The sequence below is a fragment of the Bufo bufo genome, chromosome 10 (assembly GCF_905171765.1).
Source record: "Bufo bufo chromosome 10, aBufBuf1.1, whole genome shotgun sequence".
NCBI lineage: Eukaryota > Metazoa > Chordata > Amphibia > Anura > Bufonidae > Bufo > Bufo bufo.
In genome coordinates this window covers 4,290,021-4,309,159 of record NC_053398.1, presented here as the reverse complement: position 1 = coordinate 4,309,159, position 19,139 = coordinate 4,290,021, and the positions used below count along the sequence as shown (strand labels likewise).

Sequence of the window (19,139 nt, the reverse complement as noted above, 5' to 3'; positions counted from 1 at the left end):
AGTAGCCGGCAGCAGAACCCGAGGAGTAGCCGGCAGCAGAACCCGAGGAGTAGCCGGCAGCAGTACCCGAGAGTAGCCGGCAGCAGAACCCGAGAGTAGCCGGCAGCATGTTTGTAACGATCATTTTCTTCCTGCAGGCAGATAAAGCAGAAGCTGTAAAAACGCTCTTTAATCCCCGGCCGGTGCGCTTCTCTAGTCAGGCTTGACGTCACGGGGGCAGCGGCCTCCTTGCTTCAAGTCACGGTAACCACGCCCCCTTCCCCACCCCTTCGTTGTGACTGACAGCCGGCAGTTCAGCAAAGCCAGCCGAACTGTCGTGCATAAGCGCTGTCAATCACAGCGAAGGGGTGGGGAAGGGGGCGTGGTTACCGTGACTTGAAGCAAGGAGGCCGCTGCCCCCGTGATGTCAAGCCTGACTAGAGAAGCGCACCGGCCAGGGATTAAAGAACGTTTTTACAGCTTCTGCTTTATCTGCCTGCAGGAAGAAAATGATCGTTACAAACACGCTGCCGGCTACTCTCGGGTACTGCTGCCGGCTACTCTCGGGTACTGCTGCCGGCTTGGGATGTTTGTTAGAGGCGACAGGTTCCCTTGCACTCCTCAAAGGAGTCAACCCTAATAAACCGAGGGGTGTGGCCTGCACTAGAAAGCTGAGGATAGGCCAGCTTTCTAGTGCAGTCCTCATTTGCATAAATAATAAAGGTGATTTTTCTCAAAAAGCCACAACTGATTTTCACAGGTATCATTTTAATCAGCAGAATCTACCCTAAGTGACAGCATGCATCGTTTCATAGGGTTGACCCTGCTAAGAGGGTCCATTCCATAACTGCTAGAAAGGCACTTAACATAATGAACACTCCCTGTGTGAACCTATCCTATATGGCTCTCAATGTACATTGCGTTTTGCACTCTAGTCACATCCAGAGCTGTAGTTCTCTCAGAGAGCAGTGAATTGCGGCTATAACTCAACTGCTTTGGAAAATTATTTCAATATTTTAATAGTTTTTTCAGCTTTAAAAGGGTTGTTTGGGTTCAGAACTGAACCCGGACATACCCATAACTTCACCCCGGCAGCCCCCCTGATGTTAGTACTTCATGCTCCGATGCTCTCCCTTGCCCTGGATCGCGCAGGGCAAGGGCTCTTTTATTTACTATAACACACTGCGGGGCGGAGGCTTCCGCCCAGCAGTGTGTTCGGTGACGTCACTGGCCCTGATGGGCGGGCTTTAGTGCTGCCCTAGCCGTTTTAAAGGCTATGGCAGCGCTAAAGCCAGCCCATCAGTGCGGGTGATGTCACCGGGCTCACTGCTGGGCGGAAGCCTCTGCCTGGCAGCACTATGGACGTTACCAGAAAATGCCTTTGCCCTGAGCGATTTAGCCCAGGGCAAAGGAGAGCATCAGAGCATGAACTTCTCCGATGCTCAAGTCAGGGGGGCTGCCGGGGGGGAAATGGAGGTATGTCCGGGTTCAGCTCTGAACCTGGACAACCCCTTTAAATGTGCATCAGGGTCTCTGCAAAGAAACCATATTACATTCCCTGGTTTGGTTCTGTTTACAGAGGTTTTTTTTTTTTACACATCTTCCCCAATTGATGTCAATGGGGAATCCGCCTATGAATTCAGACATGGCTTTTTTTCCCCCTAACTTGAGTTTTTTTTTAAAAAGGTGTCCATTCTTGATGGGAATAGACAAAAGACTACATGGATTCCTGAAGCCGATTCTGCATCAGGGTTTTTTCTAGTTTTTTTTAACATACCCTTTAAGTTGCAAGTACAGGTACAGGGGTCACCCACGTGTGGTTTCCGCAGCCTGGTCGCACTGCACTCCTAGACCTTGTCCCATCTTGTGTAAATTAAGCTTAAGTGAAAACTTTGCAGATTTCTAATGTAATTCATCCAATTCCTTAATGTTTGAGATCTCCACTTGCTGTCAATGAATGGAAATATTCTTCATCCAGCCCCTAAGCTCCAGCAGCAGCATACGACAGGTTAACATCTAACCCGGCATGTGCTCTGCTGGGCCTAACAGACAAAAAGATTGTCATCAAACCCTATGTGAATTGGGACTGTCCAACTAAAAAGCTAATGGATCACGTCGCCCTCTTCAGTCCTGGAGGAGCAGCTGCCTCTCTTACCTTTTATTCTTTTAGGTTAAATTAGTCAATGAAGAAAAAAAACTAAAACTAAACATCAGAGACGCCGTCCAGGTAGCGTACGCAAACTTAAAGGGGTGGTCCCATCAGTGCACGAGTAAAGCGCTGGATTTTACATACATTGTTGTCTTGTTCTTTTATACAAAATCTGTAAAGGGTGGAATGAGGAAGGAATACATATATACACACACCTAGCACTGCTCCGAAATATCCAGCTGAGCCGATCTGCACACAGGTTTCACTGGGAAAGTCTGGAGAATCTTATCCGCATCTTGTCCATGCACAGCAGGGTGTTCTGCAGGTCCCTTCCGGAGGGTGGTCTTTACAAGGGTCCCCCAGGTGTTACTGTCCTAGGGCATCACCTGGGGGATAGTGGTAACTAGTAGGCACTGAATGGCTTCCGGGTCACGCGAGATCCCTCTACACAGACTGGGCTCTCTTCATCATGGAGGCCTGGAAGATGTTGTGGAATTGCTGCGTCCAGTCTACGGGATTGCTTTTTATCAACCCGAAACACTGACAATGGAAGAAATCTGCCAGATTCTGGATACAGCCGCGGCTGGAATATAGAAAATACAGAGATTCACTGCACCTCGGCTGACAGCGACTGCGGATCCGCACTGTAGGAGGGGTGTATGAGAGAACGAGCTGCCATTACTGTCCTCACCGATATCTCACCTGACTTTCCTCGAGGCCGGGGCTAAGCAATTCTATGGAGCCTGGGCGACTGTGACTAAAGGATAGCTGCTAAAAAGGACTGCAGTAACTTAGCTAGAAGAGAAAGTACAACTCAGGGGAAGGGGAGGGGGGTTTGGGGTTCCCCTTAAAACAACTGAAAAAAAGAAGTGCTCAGCACTGATCGGCACCTGGAGAACTTTTCACTGTACAATGATTCAACTGGGGATTTCTGGCCTGTCACCACTAAGGGGTGTGCTTTCTTTAAGGGGTTTTATGTTCATAGTAGGGGTGGGCGATATGGCCTAAAATCTATATTGCAATATAATTTTAAGCATGTGCGATATATTCTATATTTTCAGGGGAGGGGGGGGGTTTAATAACTATTAGCCTCCTTAGGGGCTCGAACCCTTGTCCTATCAGGGTGAATAGGACCTCACACTGTCCCTGCGGCCCTGTGCACAGTGCACACAGCAGCAGGGAGCCGACTATGGCAGCCAGGGCTTGATTAGCGTCCTGGCTGCCATGGTAACCGATCGGAGCCCCGCGATTACACTGCTGGAGCTCCGATCAGAAGCTGCCACCCTGGACCTGAGGGGTTAATTGCGGCGGATCACTGCGCGCAGTAATAGAGGCTAGGTATGGGATATGGCCGGCACATGCAGGCTACGTTTGTTTTCAGACATATTAACTATATTCATTGGTAGCGCAGTGGCCACAGTCCCTCCCCTCCTCCTCTCTGTTCTCATTGGTGGCGCAGCGGCCACAGTCCCTCCCCTCCTCCTCTCTGTTCTCATTGGTGGCGCAGTGGCCACAGTCCCTCCTCCTCCTACTCTGTTCTCATTGGTGGCGCAGTGGCCACAGTCCCTCCTCCTCCTACTCTGTTCTCATTGGTGGCGCAGTGGCCACAGTCCCTCCTCCTCCTACTCTGTTCTCATTGGTGGCGCAGTGGCCACAGTCCCTCCTCCTCCTACTCTGTTCTCATTGGTGGCGCAGTGGCCACAGTCCCTCCTCCTCCTACTCTGTTCTAATTCGTGGCGCAGTGGCCACAGTCCCTCCTCCTCCTACTCTGTTCTAATTCGTGGCGCAGTGGCCACAGTCCCTCCCCTCCTCCTCCTAGTCTGTTCTCATTGGTGGTCAGCGGCAGCCGCACACAGTGGGGAGGGAAGGACTCCCTCCTTCTCCACTGTGCCGGCTCAGGAGAACATGGTGCGTGCCGAGAGTGGCGCATGCCATGTTCTACCGCGATATGGCGATATAAACGAAATCTCAGTCGTTGGCCAAATTTATATAGTTTATATTGCATATAGTCTATATCGCCCACCCCTAGTCAATAGAATATGTAAGTAAAACTTAAAGGGGTGGTCCCATCTGGACATTTTTGGATTATTGATTGGATATCCCATTAACATCCAATAGGTGCAGGTCCCAGCTCCTAACTGAAGAACAGGGCCCCTAAGTGAATAGAGAGCAAGCGGCAGATGGGCGGCTACCCCTGCATTCACTGCTATGGGATTTCAGAAAATAGCCAAGTGCTCCCCCATAGCAGTGAATGGAGAGCAAGTCACCCATGTGTACAAGCAGAAAAACCCCCATAAAGAAAGTGTGCCCTCTACTGGTGACAGGCCAGTAAGCATCAGAGAAATTTCAGGCGATTTATGTGAGATTTCTCCACATCATCCGCTTTGTTGGGAGCAGCACCCATGTCAGTACAGAGAATACTTACTTGAAGGGAGATCTCCGCAGGGACACTTTTTGCTTACTGAATCTGTTCTGCATTTGGAGAGTGAATCTTTCTTGAGTTGTCAGACCCAGAAATGTGACCTATGCAAAGACACGGATCACAGAAACAATCAGCAATCCCATCCTCCCCAAAATGACTCATTTCGTGCTCTATTTCCACAGCATTAAAGGTCTCTTTCTACCAGTGACGGGGAAGCTCACATTGCACTGACAAATAAATATGTTAAAGGGGTATTCCAGCCAAAAGCATTTATCATCTCTGCATTGGACTGGTGGGGTCCGACCACTGAGACCCCTATTGATCACCATTCCCCAAAGCTGGACAACTGCAGGACGGAGGAATTTGAGAATGGGACAGCAGTCGAGCGCACGCTGTGCTGAACCACATTTCACGGGACACAATTTGTACTTATCTCTACTGATGGCTATTACAACCTACAGTGGATACACAGCAGTGCCACCCCCTCGTATAGGTGGTCACCATAATCCAGGCTACATCTGTATACTGGTTGTGTTACGTCACCTGGTATATCTGCAGTATAAGCATCATTGTGGACCACACTGTGAGAGAACACACAAGGATGAAGATATACAGAACCCATGGGGAACACGATATAATCTCTCCGATGAAACCTAGAATGCCATCCTTCTGTAGATTGCTGGAGCACTGATTGACCCAAACTGCAAGAAAGAAAGAAATGTAGACAAGATCACAAGCCTGTCACACCAGAAGCCGCAACCACCGGGCCCAGTACTTACATATGGAGGAGGCGTACATCATCCAGTGCCCCATGACCACAAGGGCGAAGAGGAAGAGCACAAAGTAATGATTGTTCCCTGCACCTGGAGGAGACACAATCGTATAGGACTATATAAAATACGGTATGACCTCTGCCACACAGGACTCTGGGAAAGCTGGGTGACAACCCTTCACTCTTCACTTAGGTTAACGCTTATTTTTTTTATTCTACGGGAAAATGCCCCTCCAGAAAGTTACTGCCCCTCACCTATACAATGCCCGGTCCATATACAGTGCTGGTCAAATTTAGCCACACAGGCATTGCAGGCATGACAGTGCATCGACCTGAGCGGCTTCTTCACCTGTAGGAATATACAAAGGGTTAATGAAAATACATAGACGACAGCATTAGAAACAGTGATGCTTTGGACTATATCATCTATCTGCTGAGGGCTCAAATATCTACGTAAGAGGCTCAGTTCACGCTTGCACTTTGGTTCCATTCATAACTGATCCCTCTGACATAATCGGGTCCATTGGGTTTAGGGGTCATTTACTAACAGAAATTGGCCTGTTTATTGCATATTTCTGGCGTAGATGCAGCGCAAAAGTTATCTGCGCCGCAATCTGCGACTTTTCTCCACTCACGCCAGGCCTAAAAAAGTGGACGTGGTGCGGGCAGGGAAGGGCCGGCAGGCCAGTCTCATTTATGATTTTCTACGTCTGTATTAGGTGTACAAAATTGTCGAAATTTAAGCCAGCAAGGAAGCCGGCGCCTCTACATAACTCCAGCGGATCCACCCCCAGCTATAGGTCTAAAACACCGGTCTTAATAAATGACCCCTGTGGCGAAACCGACCTCGCCACTGGGTTTAGGAGAGGCCTGGCTGCTGGCCTCTTGCCCCTGGATTATGGGCCATATACTAACTTTTAAACCCCTGAACCGATTCAAGTGAATTTTGGATAGGTTTGTCCCCAAGTTATACTGTGTAAATTGATGCAAGTTATATGTATGGCCAATGTAAACTCACAAAGTTGTAACAATTTATAATAAGTGTAACTTGTCAGCTTGGGAGGAAATGCTGGGTGTATTTCTATTGTGCCATTGTCCCATTGTGTGTTTAAATGGTGATGTCTGTTCTGTTGTCCTCACATGTGTATTGGCGATCTCCCTTTGTCCTCAGAGATAATTGGATTGCTCCTCAGGTTGTCTCCGGGACAGAGAGGAGGAGACCATGATGCATTGTGGGGATATGTTGTATTTGTCCTATGTCACAGTCTTCATTCTGGTCCTCTGGAGGCGTGAACGATTGGTTGCTGTAGTTACATTGTATGTGTTGTAAATTACTGATTGGTTGTATTTCAAACCCCTGTGGGCAGTACTATGTTTGTGGTTTATGAATAAAAGAGGCTGTACGTGAAGTACAGTCAGACCACTGCTTGACCCTCAACACAGAGCCTTGTCTCGTTATTGGGGGGATTCACTGTATGCTGTTAGAAGACCGATTGCCAGGAGTGTAAGCTGATCCCTGTTCGTCTGCTAGCAGCTATTCGAGAGGTTCCAGTTTGGAGTGCTATTTTGTATCCAGTTCGGGAGCTTGGTGTTCTGCAGTAGCTGTGCCTGTCTCTCAGAAAGGGGCATATCGCCTAAACTGATTTTAACCCCTTGTCTGCTGAATCGGTCCGTTACATTGGTGGCAAGCAGCGGGATCGTTCCTACAGCCAGAAGGACAGCTACAGGAGACACCATTTCTGTGGATTCTACAATTTAAGGACAACGCATGTCCCAGTACAGCGTCCCTGACAGCAGCAGGATGGAACCAGCAGTGTTATACGAGGAGGAGGACCTGGATGGCCGGGATGCATTAAGGAAAGGCATCTGGTACCAGGCCCTGGATAATCTACAATACCAGAGGGGTGAGAGTCTCCCCAGTGAAGAGCAGCGGTTGCAGAAGCAAGTGGCCCTGCGGATGCCCTTCCTGGGAGAGCAGCCCCTGGAGGAATGGGTGAAGGAACTAGAGCACCGGGTATGGCAGGAGCTATGGCTGGAGGATGCCTACCAGGCGCTTTGGTGGTATATGGCACAGTATATACCCTGGACAGCCGAACATGACAAGCCAGAGGGAGAGGAGTTTTATGGTCCTGGCTTGTTATGGGAGTCCTTTGCAGAGCCTGACTTCGGGAGCCCTGTACAGTCCAGACTTCAGGACATTTTCTATGAGAGGGAGGCTAGGCAGGAGTGGGATGACCCCCATGAGGTAGAGCAAGACCTGGCTCACCTAGCAACCCTGGAGTGGGAACTGGAGCAGGACTACCGAGATCTCTTCCACTCCATTGAGAAGGCTCAGCAGGACGGTAAGGTGACAGACCCAGATCCAGACCCATTCAGCTGGGCAGATATTGTAGAGTGTTACTGGGAAGGACCCCAGGTGGCCGGTAGAGATGGGACCGAGGTCTCTCCACCGGTCCTGCAGGGAATTGGGAGCTCAGTCTCCATTCCCCAGCGGCAGTGTGAAGTGCAGGGAGAGGAGAGCAGCGTCCTCCCTCCCCAGCGGAAGGCTGAGTTACAGGGGGCAGAGGTAGTTGTTCCTGCCCCCCAGCAGCAGAGTGATTTTTTAGGAATTGGGAGCCCAGTCTCCATTCCCCAGCGGCAGAGTGTCCAGCAGGGAATAGAGAGCCCAGTCTCCTTTCCCCAGCAGCAGGACACTGTATTGGGAGCGGAGACGGTCGGTCGCCCTCCCCAGCGGCTGGAAGTATGTATCGGAGAGGAGCTCGTTACCCCCTCTCCCCAGCGGCAGCTTAACGCACCAGGGGGAGACAGTAACCCCCACAACAGTGCAGATGGGACCGTGGTCTCTGCATTTACAGCACAGGGGGTAGAGACAGTCGGTCTCCCCCTCCAACAACCAGACTCCATGCCAAGGAGCAACACAGAGACCGGGAGTACCAGCTTCCAACATAACCTTGGTGGACTCACTGGACAGAGACAGGCTACTAAATTCAACAGGTCCAGTATTGGGTTGTGGGTGGGCTGCCAGACTAACTCAGGTACCGACCGGCGTGAGGTCAGGTATCTGGTTAGTCTTCCCTGGGGGGGGGGGGAGATGTGTGGCGAAACCAACCTCGCCACTGGGTTTTGGAGAGGACTGGCTGATGGCCTCTTGCCCCTGGATTATGGGCCATATACTAACTTTTAAACCCCTGAACCTATTCAAGTGAATTTTGGATAGGTTTGTCCCCAAGTTATACTGTTTAAATTGATGTTAGTTATATGTATGGCCAATGTAAACTCACAAAGTTGGAACAATTTATAATAAGTGTAACTTGTCAGCTTGGGAGGAAAATGCTGGGTGTGTTTCTATTGTGCCATTGTCCCATTGTGTGTTTAAATGGTGATGTCTGTTCTGTTGTCCTCACATGTGTATTGGCGATCTCCCTTTGTCCTCAGAGATAATTGGATTGCTCCTCAGGTTGTCTCCGGGACAGAGAGGAGGAGACCATGATGCATTGTGGGGATATGTTGTATTTGTCCTATGTCACAGTCTTCATTCTGGTCCTCTGGAGGCGTGAACGATTGGTTGCTGTAGTTACATTGTATGTGTTGTAAATTACTGATTGGTTGTATTTCAAACCCCTGTGGGCAGTACTATGTTTGTGGTTTATGAATAAAAGAGGCTGTACGTGAAGTACAGTCAGACCACTGCTTGACCCTCAACACGGAGCCTTGTCTCGTTATTGGGGGGATTCACTGTATGCTGTTAGAAGACCGATTGCCAGAAGTGTAAGCTGATCCCTGTTCGTCTGCTAGCAGCTATTCGTGAGGTTCCAGTTTGGAGTGCTATTTTGTATCCAGTTCGGGAGGTTGGTGTATCCTGCAGTAGCTGTGCCTGTCTCTCAGAAAGGGGCTTATCGCCTAAACGGATTTTAACCCCTTGTCTGCTGAATCGGTCCGTTACAACCCCCATAATTTTTTGGGGTTTTCCATGCGATACAATGAAGTCCAGATGCCTATAGCGCATGTACTCGTGTATGGGAGTACAGATTCCCCCGAGGTCGCATTGAGCGCTTACAGGCACGAGCACCACAGCACATTCCTGCCCCTGCCTGTACCAGTGCTGCTCCGCTAAAGCCTAGCATACATGGGCTCTCTCAGGCTTTAGCAGAGCGGGCACGGGCAGAGGAGCAATGAGCCCTGTGCCCACTCACTCCGCTAGACCCTGCACCATCCAAGGTTTTAGCAGAAGCTCAGCCTAGCACATCTCTCCTCTGCCTGTACCTGTGCTGCTGAAGCCTGACATAGCACATCTATGCCAGGCTTTAGGAGAGCAGTGCTGGTACAGACAGCGATGTGCTATGGAACCTCTGCCTGTACTGGGCTCGGTGCAACCTCAGAGGAATCCGTACTCCCGTGCACAGCAATGTACGTGACTACGGACTGCAAATCGCTATAGGCACCTAAACTTCTTTATAGCATGGAAGACAAAAAATAAATGAAGTATATTAAAAGAAATTTTTATTTACAAGTATAGGTACCCTTTAACATCTCAATACATGCATGGTGAGAAATCCTAATGTTTAAAAGATCATTGCATAAGTGCTCTAGTTTTACATGAGCTGGTAAATTGCCTAGAACGAGCCTCGTTAGTTATGACTTGCATCACTAGTTCACAATAACCGCATGGATTATTTTGCAACCGTGATCGCTCATTGCTGGAGACAATAGAGAGGAATCATTACGAATAATAGTGCCCAGAAACAAGAAGCCACCTGTCCCTATAGTAACCTAAATGTCACAGCCCCGTTACAGAATAGAGAAGGGACGTACCAGGCAGGACGTGCAGAACAGTCTGATGTCCAGGCACCCGGAGTCAGCAAGTGCGATAATGGTCTGCAAAACAAAAGAAAAAAATGTAAATTACTTTATTAAACATGTTACTGACAAACAGCGGGAGACATAGATCCCTCCTTTGGTCCGGCAGCTCCCTTGCAGATCCGCTGCTGCCACTTGCTCGTTTCCACTACTGAGACAAACAATTGGGGTTTTTCCATGTGTGCACTGTAATCGTCTTATTTTGTTCCCCTGTCTGGGATTTCAGAGGATTGGCGGCAATACTACATCCATGAAGAGCCCAGTAAGTGAGCAGCACACCTGTTTCCTCTCCTCTTCCGAACACCTGATGTATCCGGGGTCTGTTCTCCACGTCTTGTAGAAATAATACAAAAGCAGAAAGACGCTGATCACAAATGGCACCTGGACAGTTGCTTGAGCCAAATGTGATTGATAGCAACCTCATTAAGGAACATAAGAAAACCATTGCCCCCAGACACAGATTTAACGAACACCCCCTTTCCTTGTGCTGCACTAGAACGTGCAGGACCTGGATCATCCATGTATTGGTTTCAATGGGTGCCATGTGACACTGAACCATATTTTTATCACACGTGTCAATCAAGTTCAACCAAAGGAGGAGAAAGGACGTAAATGACAAAAGAAAGAACGGAAATTATTGCACATTGGTGGAGGGAAATGGATCGGTCAGTGACTGGCAATAAGAGCCACAGGACGCCCCACAATCAGCTCGTTGTCTGGGGCCTCTCAAACAGAAAGGAGATAACACCAAAGTTATCTATCACTCATGTCAAAAAGTAAGTGTCCCCCTAAAACTGACCACTGGCGCAGCGGTAATTGCAGCCAAACACTCCCTATAACGGGATCTCAGCCTCGTTTTAGGATGTTGAAGAATTTCAGCCCACTCTTCCTTGCAAAACAGTTTTAAAGGGGTTATCCAACAATTCGATATTGATGACCTATCCTCGGGACTGATCATCAATATCAGATTGGTGGGGTCCGACTCAATGGATTCTGGGTGATCAGCTGTTCGAAGAGGCCGCTGCGCTCACTGGAGCCCTTCACTGTACGTTGTATACCGGCCGTGCTTGGTACCGGAGCTCAGCCACACTCACTCGAATGGGACTTGTTGTTAAGATGAATGATGATGGCAGCAATCCGGTTCTTTTCCGGAGATGAAGCTTTATTCCGGTTATCAGGCCCAGATACAGCAAGGTTTACAGCTCTAATGATGAATGAACCTACTTATACCCAGAATGATCTTACCTCAGTTCACGCCTCTCAGTCTATTTCTTCCTAACCTTCCTTCTTATACCATTTTTACCCATTGACTAACATGTGGAGGACATCTAATTGGCTAATTTAAAATTTCAAACCTAAAACATGCGTCTATTGGTCGTTTTAAAACAAAACTGATATTCTGATTGTCTAATCCTGTTTAAGTGGTGGCAGTTGTATAACTTAAAATGCGGAGGGAAAACTCTTGTCCGGGCGCTTCTGGGTAGACCCTAGATGACAGACAATAGTCACCTAGCAGTCAGGGGGTCTCCGCTGGCCTAGAAAACCCTGAGCTCTACATTTTAGCATTTGATTTAAACGGATCTTTATCTTTCCAATCTGACTTTGACATCACCTAGGAGCTGTAAATAGCTTCTGATCGGAACTATGATTGTCGCCTGATTAAATGTTAGCTCAACGTGCCATGTGTGACTATAAAAATATAGTATACCAATAGGATTGAGCTGTGCCTAGGCCACGTGACTGATGTACAGTGACTTCACTGGCCTAGGAAGAAGCCCAAGCACTCACAGAACGCTGATCGGCAGGGGTCCCGGCAGTTAGTCCACCACCATCCTGAGGATAGGGCATCAATATCAAATTCCTGCATAACCCCTTTAAAAGAAAAAAAAAATTCTGCCTTGATCCTGACAGAAAACGTAATGTAGAAAACCTGCAAAGAACATAGGGGTTAATCTCCTGCCGATCTGTTTTTTAACAGGTGAATGACGGAGGGCAGCGCTTAGCAGAGGGGTGGAGAGGAATCCTTTTTTTCCTACTGCAGAAAGAACAGAGGTGGGGAGTCTCCTGCTGCTGAACCATGAAGTGCATATTTCAGGTTCGGCCACAGACAGTCTTTGACGTGTCTAGTACGGTACTAGACTTGATTGCGGCTAGCTATTATTACTGGACTACTCTACTCAGGGTGTCATTTGATTGCAGAACCCCAAGTAAAAACGTAAAACAAAAATGTTTAAAAGGATATCAGGCAGAAAGCAGATAAACCACGTCATGAACATCCAGAAAATGGAACTGATGAAGAAGATGGCGGGCAGGTGCTTCTGACTGGATGGACCAATAAGCCGCCTGAAAAAGACCAGATATAAAAGTGGATGAGCCGACAAACTAAAGAAACGATGAATAAGTATAATAGGAGTCTGTCAGGAAACGCTGGGAGTTGTACGTTTTGCAACAGTTGGAGAGTTACGGGCTGGAGACCACTGCCGGGTGGGAACTGCATTACCGTACCATGATGGGGGTTTAACTAGCAATACAAAGGGACCTCATAATTAAAGCATTAATGGAGTAGAGGAACAGATCTGGCTACAAAGCATAATGCCAAGGTTGGGTTCTCAATGAGTAGCATGGTGTGTATATAGCAGTAACAGTCTAGAGGAGCGAGAGTCCCTATACTTCATTCAACAAACCTGGTGAAGAGCTGAGACCCGGCTGTGACCAGAGCGAGGAGCGTCCCCTTTAAGAGCCAGGAGTCTGTATTCATGTTCAGAATGTATCCGATGCCCCCCAGGAGAGACAAGCAGACCATCGTCACCAATGAGATCTGAGAAAAAATAAAGTTTACGTGAGCGTATTTGTCTTTTAAAGAGTAATCGCGCTGCTAGAGTACGGTTCTAATGAGTGATCGCATAAAATGAGATTAACAGTAAATAATGAGAATATGACCCAAAGGGAATCGGAGCTGTATGAACAATGCAAAGTATAATATGTCATGGTATTGGTGCATCGCGGGCTAGAATGATGCGCCACCCCGTGTTCCTGTCCTCTGTACAAATCACAAGTTCTGCAATAAGTCCTGCTCCATATCCCATTACTTCCAGTCCAGGCTCTGAATCTAAGCTATGGGGCTCTATGACCATTAGACTCAGAGAACAGAACCTCACCTCGTATTTCTGTAGGATCTTTGAGGCTCTAGAATTCCGTCCTGATCTTGAATTGGCTTCACTTGTCAAAATATGGATGATTAGGTGATTTCTGGTTTGTCGGGAAAGGTCAAGAGGCGTCTCCCCCTGTGCAACCGGAAAAAAACACCACAATGTCTGTTAAGGTCATAGATGGGATGGCATTTCAATGTGAAGGAGAAGTGTGTCTGATAGGAGTGAGGAGTATTTGTAGTAGGGATCGACCGATATTGATTTTTTAGGGCCGATACCGATAATTTGTCAACTTTCAGGCCGATAGCCGATAATTTATACCGATATTCTGGGTATTTTTATTTTTGAGGAAAAAAAAAATTTTCCTACACAAATCTGCTGAAAATTAATGTTTATTGTTAACGTGTATTATTATTTTTTTTTTTTTGTAACTCTTTTTCATTTATACTTAATATTTTTGTGTTTTTTTTTTTTTTTACTAACTTTTAGCCCCCTTAGGGACTAGAACCCTTGTCCCATTCACCCTGATAGATCTCTATCAGGGTGAATAGGATCTCACACTGTCCCTGCTGCTCTGTGCTTTGTGCACACAGCAGCAGGGAGCCGACTATGGCAGCCAGGGCTTCAATAGCGTCCTGGCTGCCATGGTAACCGATCGGAGCCCCAGGATTACACAGCTGGGGGAGCAGGGGAGAGGGGATCCTGTGGCCACTGCCACCAATGATTAATACTGGGGGGGGGGCGCACTGCGCCACCAATGATTAATACTAGGGGGCTTGAGGGGGGGGGCGCACTGCGCCACCAATGAAGATACCTCTCTTTCACATACAGGAGGCGGGAGCTGGCTGCAGAGTCACATAGCCGGCTCCCGACCTCTATGAGCGGTAGCTGAGATCCGCGGCACCTAAGGGGTTAACTACCGCGGACAGCAGCTGCCGTTCATAGAGGTCGGGAGCCGGCTATGTGACTCTAGTCTGCAGCCAGCTCCCAGCTCCCGCCTCCTGTATATGAATTAATGAAAGACTCATCTTCATTGGTGGCGCAGCGGCCACAGCCCCTCCCCTCCTCTTGTCTCCTCTCCTGCCATTGGCGGCAGCGGCAGCAGCATCACAGGGGGAGGAGACACTGCTTCCTTCTCCCCTGTGCTGCGGAGGGAACACAGAACGCGCTGTCAGCAGCGCGTTCTGTGTTCCCAATACGTTATCGGAATATCGGCAAAATAGATGCCGAAACCGATAACGTTCAAAATCCTCAATATCGGCCGATAATATCAGTAAAACCGATAATCGGTCGATCCCTAATTTGTAGAAACCCAAACTGACTTCCAACAAAACAAAAAAAAGTTGGTTAAAGGGTTATTCTCATATATGCCAGTGCTTTATAATCAGATGGGGTTCAACTTCTGGAACCTCCGCCAGTCCTGAGAATGGAGGGGCCACAGAGCTGATTTAGAGCTGCGCCCTGGACACCCAGCTTTACAGAGAACTGCAGCTCGCCCCAGTCCCTTAAAGGGTTTTTCTGCGAGTGTTACGCCTCATTCACACGTCAGTGATTTTGCCCCAAAACCAGGTGCGGCTCTAAACGCAGAATAAGGGCAGATCTTTCCCTCATATCTGATCCGTGTGTCGGCTTCACTCCTGATTTTGGCTCACAATCTCTAATGGAAATCACTGCCGTGTGAATTCGGCATTATACTGATGACCTTTTCTCAGGAATGGTCATCAGTATATAATCAGTAGGGTCGGACTCCCGTTAGCTGTTTGAAGAGGCTGCGGCCTGTTCCTAGGCCATCGAGGTCACCTTGATTGGTCTCATGGCCTAGGTGGAGCTCAGTCTCAATCCAGTGAATGGGGCTGAACTGTGATAGCAAGCACATCAGATATCGAATGGATGTCTCAGTGCTTGGAAAGCTGTGAGGAGGTCATGGGGCTCACTGGGTGTCAGACCCCCACCGATCACATACTGATGACTTATCCTGAGGATACATGATCAGTATAAAAAGAAACCTCAGAAAAACCCTTTGAATGTAGTTGTGCTGCAGTTCACTACGCGGGGGGGGGGGGGGGAGAACGTTGTGGAACAGAGAAAACACTGAAGTGGACGCAGTCTAAACCAGCTCTGTGGCCCCATTGTCAGGATCAGCCGGGGTCCCATAGTTTCCATCCCACGTGTCATAAAGTCATAGTATATCCTAGCGATATGCAGTAAGGGAGAAAAGCTTAAATTTCTAACCCTGGCGTTCTGCACATCCAAACTCGATCCGGCCTCTAAAAGCAAATCCACGGCATTCACATTGCCGGAGGAGACCGCCCAGTGCAGCGCTGTATTCCGGTGGATCTTGTCAGCGAGATTCAAGGACGGGTTCAACTTCAAAAGGAAACTGGTGGGTTCCATACTGAAAGAAAGCAGAGATCTTATCACAATGCAACTTAAAGACTGATTTATTGGGGTGATATTTTTTAATACAGAGATGGACCAATAAGAAATGCAAAAAAACTAAGACTGGATATAAGTGCATGACTGAGGGTACCCCGAAGGGATACGGTCCCTATAGAGCGGTGCAGTGCTCTAAGTGACCTAACACTGTGGGGAATCAAGTTTCATATTACCCAAAAATGTGGGGGGAGAGCATGGACCCATTGAGGGATAGGACCACCTTTGCAACCATTTTATTTATTGCTTTAGTGCATCTAAAATAAAAAAAATGAAGCAACTTTAAACAGCGTTCATTAAAAACATTTGATATCTAGAGCTCCTATAGGAGCCTATGTGTTTCCACGGTAACAGACCGTAAACAAATCATCTGTAGTCTAACCTTACAGTCCTACTCCTTTTTCTCTGTCCCTTACTTCTTGCTAAAGATTCCACCATTCTCTGTGCACTTAAAACTGACATTTCTGTACACTGCTCAGCGGTGTACGGATTACAGGCTGTACTCCCTGTATTTCCCCAAGGTTTACTAAATGCTGGCATAGCACATGGGTGCCCTGTACCCATATACTATGCCAGGATTTGGCTACTTTCACATTTGCGTTTTGGCTTTCCGTTTGTGAGATCCGTTCAGGGCTCAGCGGTCCAAAACGGATCAGTTTTGCCCTAATGCATTCTGAATGGAAAAGGATCCGCTCAGAATGCCTCAGTTTGCCTCCGATCAGTCTCCGTTCTGCTCTGGAGGCTGCCTGCAGCGTTTTGCTGTCCGCCTGACGAAACTGAGCCAAACGATCCATCCTGGCACACAATGTAAGTCAATGGGGACGTTTTCTCTGACACAATCCGGCACAACAGAAAACTGATCCGTCTCCCATTGACTTTTTAATGGAGTTCATGAAGGATCCGTCTTGGCTATGTTACAGATAATACAAACGGATCCGTTCATGACGGACGCATGCGGTTGTATTATTGTAATGGATCCGTTTTTGCAGAACCATGACGGATCAGCCCAAAACACGAGTATGAAAGTAGCCTTAGCTGAGCGGCTCCTGATTCTGCCTGCTCCGCTAAGCTAAGAGCTGACATGTAACACTCTTAGCTTAGTGGAGCAGGCAGAAGCAGGAACCCACTTCACTCCGCTAACCCTGGCATAGTACATGGGTACAGGGCACCCATGTGCTATGCCAGGAGTTAGAAAACCTTGTGCCCCCTGAGCAGGAGCAGCAATATGTGCTTCTGGCCGTACCCACAGCGCTCATGCCCCATTCATAAACGGTGTTCTCCATACAGAAATGTCAGTTTTAAGTGCACACGTAATGGCTGCCTGGGTGAAAATGGGGATATGTCTGGGTTCAGCTCTGAACCTGGACAACCCCTTTAAGGGCCGCACAAAAGATCCAATTACCTGATAAACAAGCGTTTCTTTGACTCATCGGGTAATCAGAGTCACCTTTCCACCTCCAGAAAGTTGGTAACGAGCATTCCTATGAACGCTCATTAGCAATTATCTGGCCAGATCCTCGGCCCGTGTAAGGGGCCCTTTACCTTCCGAATGTTTATAGAAGCAGAGGACAAATAAAAAGAACAGGACTGCAGGATCAGACTGCAAAAGACTTTTGTAGTCTGTAACCATGGAGACACATATATATATATTTTTTTTCTGAAGGCCATTTGCAAAATTGCTCCTTTTTTTCTTTTTTAGATGCACTGGAGCAATAAAAAAAAATGGAGAGGGCATATCAGTTTGTGCCCAAGCAGTAGGAGTAGGAGAAATACCGAAAACCACCAATAACCCAACAAATGCCAGTCGGACCGAACCAGAACTGAGGACCATACTGGCAAATCAACCGTCATTACTTGCGGCAACATAGAAATCAATGGGTGGGAGCTGTGTCCCCCAATGAACTAAGCGAGAAAGAGATTTTACAGGTGAGTTCACAAAAATCTTGTTTTCTCGCTCGTATCATTGGGGGACACGGGGAAAGAAGAACCACACGCCCATGGAAAACATCCTCGCGGAAGCTTAAGACACTGCTGCCTGCAAAACTTTGCGGCTGAAAGCAGCGTCTGCTCATACAAAAGTATGTACCTGGTAGAACCTGGTGAACGTGTGTAAGGAAGACCAAGTCGCTGCCTTCCAGAGCTGTGAAGAGGAAGCATGGTAGAAACGAGCCCAAGAAGTGCCCACCGCCCTAGTCGAGTGGGCCATAATACCGAGGGGCGGTGACTTGCCCTGGGAGCGGTATGCCTCAGCAATTGCCAAACGAATCCACCTGGTAATCGTCACCTTGGAGGCTGCCAAACCTTTGCGAGGACCTTCAGGAATAACGAACAGAGAGTCCGTACGGCGGAACGAACTAGAAATGGATAAGTAAATCCTCAGAGCCCGAACCACATCCCACTGATGGAGAGCTTGCTCCCTAGGATGTGAGGGCGAGGAACAGAACAAAGGGAGAACAATGTCTTCGTTGACATGGAAGGCAGAGACTACCTTTGGCTGAAAAGAAGGCATCTGGCGGAGCACTGCCTTATCTTGGTGCAGAATAAGAAGACGCTCCTTACAAGAAAGCGCTGCCAAATACAAAACACGCCTGATGGATGTGATCACCACCAGGAACGCAACCTTCCAGGAAAGGATACAGAGGGGAACTGCGTCCAGAGGCTCAAAAGGAGCCGATTGGAGAGAACCAAGGACAAAATTTAAGTCCCCAGAGGCTAGGGGGGGGGGGGGCAATACGGAGGAACAGTGTGAGCCATACCTTAAAGAAAGGTCTTGACTGGGGTCTGTTCTGCTAAAGGACGCAGGAAAAAAAATTACAGCGCAGACACCTGTCCCTTTAAGGAACTAAGAGCAAAAACCAAATCCAGACCTGATCGCAGAAAGGAAAGAATGGTGGAAGTTAAAAGCGCAGCAGGGGAAGGCCATGTTCCTCACAGAAGCGCAGAAAGGACCCCCAAGTTCTATAATAGTGATGGATGAAACTGGTTTGCTGGCCTTATTTATGGTGTGGATGACCTTGTGAGGGAAACCCCGCTGCTTTAGAATGTCGGTTTCCACAGCCACGCCTTCAAAACGTAGCGACTCTAAATGCTGGTGAAAGACAGGTCCCTGAGAGAGAAGATCAACTCGGAGCGGAAGAGGCCACGGCGTGTCTCCTAGAAGGAGGATTGTATCTGCGTACCACGTGTGACGGGGCCAATCCGGAGAGATGAGAATCGTCTGGATGCCCTCCGTCCTGATCCTACGCAGAACTCGGGCCAGGAAGGGAATAGGAGGGAAGACGTACAGTAAAGAGAACCCGTCCCTGACATGCGGATTTTGTATGAAGCTATGTATGTTTCTTCTACTTTTATAAATACTTTAATAAAAATACAATTATT

General features: G+C 48.2%; 1 protein-coding gene across 1 annotated transcript in view; it reads right to left on the bottom strand.

Moving 5' to 3' along the window:
* Positions 1-1,660: 1,660 nt before the first annotated feature.
* Positions 1,661-19,139, bottom strand: part of ZDHHC13 (zinc finger DHHC-type palmitoyltransferase 13) — a 34,604-nt gene continuing 17,125 nt past the window's right edge. Inside the window, exons 7-17 of the mRNA XM_040409793.1 lie at positions 15,561-15,723; positions 13,338-13,463; positions 12,864-12,997; positions 12,422-12,522; positions 10,459-10,583; positions 10,135-10,197; positions 5,578-5,671; positions 5,330-5,413; positions 5,094-5,251; positions 4,554-4,651; positions 1,661-2,711 (exon numbers count right to left, since the gene is read on the bottom strand). Coding sequence (XP_040265727.1) covers positions 2,573-2,711; positions 4,554-4,651; positions 5,094-5,251; positions 5,330-5,413; positions 5,578-5,671; positions 10,135-10,197; positions 10,459-10,583; positions 12,422-12,522; positions 12,864-12,997; positions 13,338-13,463; positions 15,561-15,723 — 1,285 coding nt within the window. The 3' untranslated portion in view covers positions 1,661-2,572. The remainder of the gene's footprint in view (positions 2,712-4,553; positions 4,652-5,093; positions 5,252-5,329; positions 5,414-5,577; positions 5,672-10,134; positions 10,198-10,458; positions 10,584-12,421; positions 12,523-12,863; positions 12,998-13,337; positions 13,464-15,560; positions 15,724-19,139) is intronic.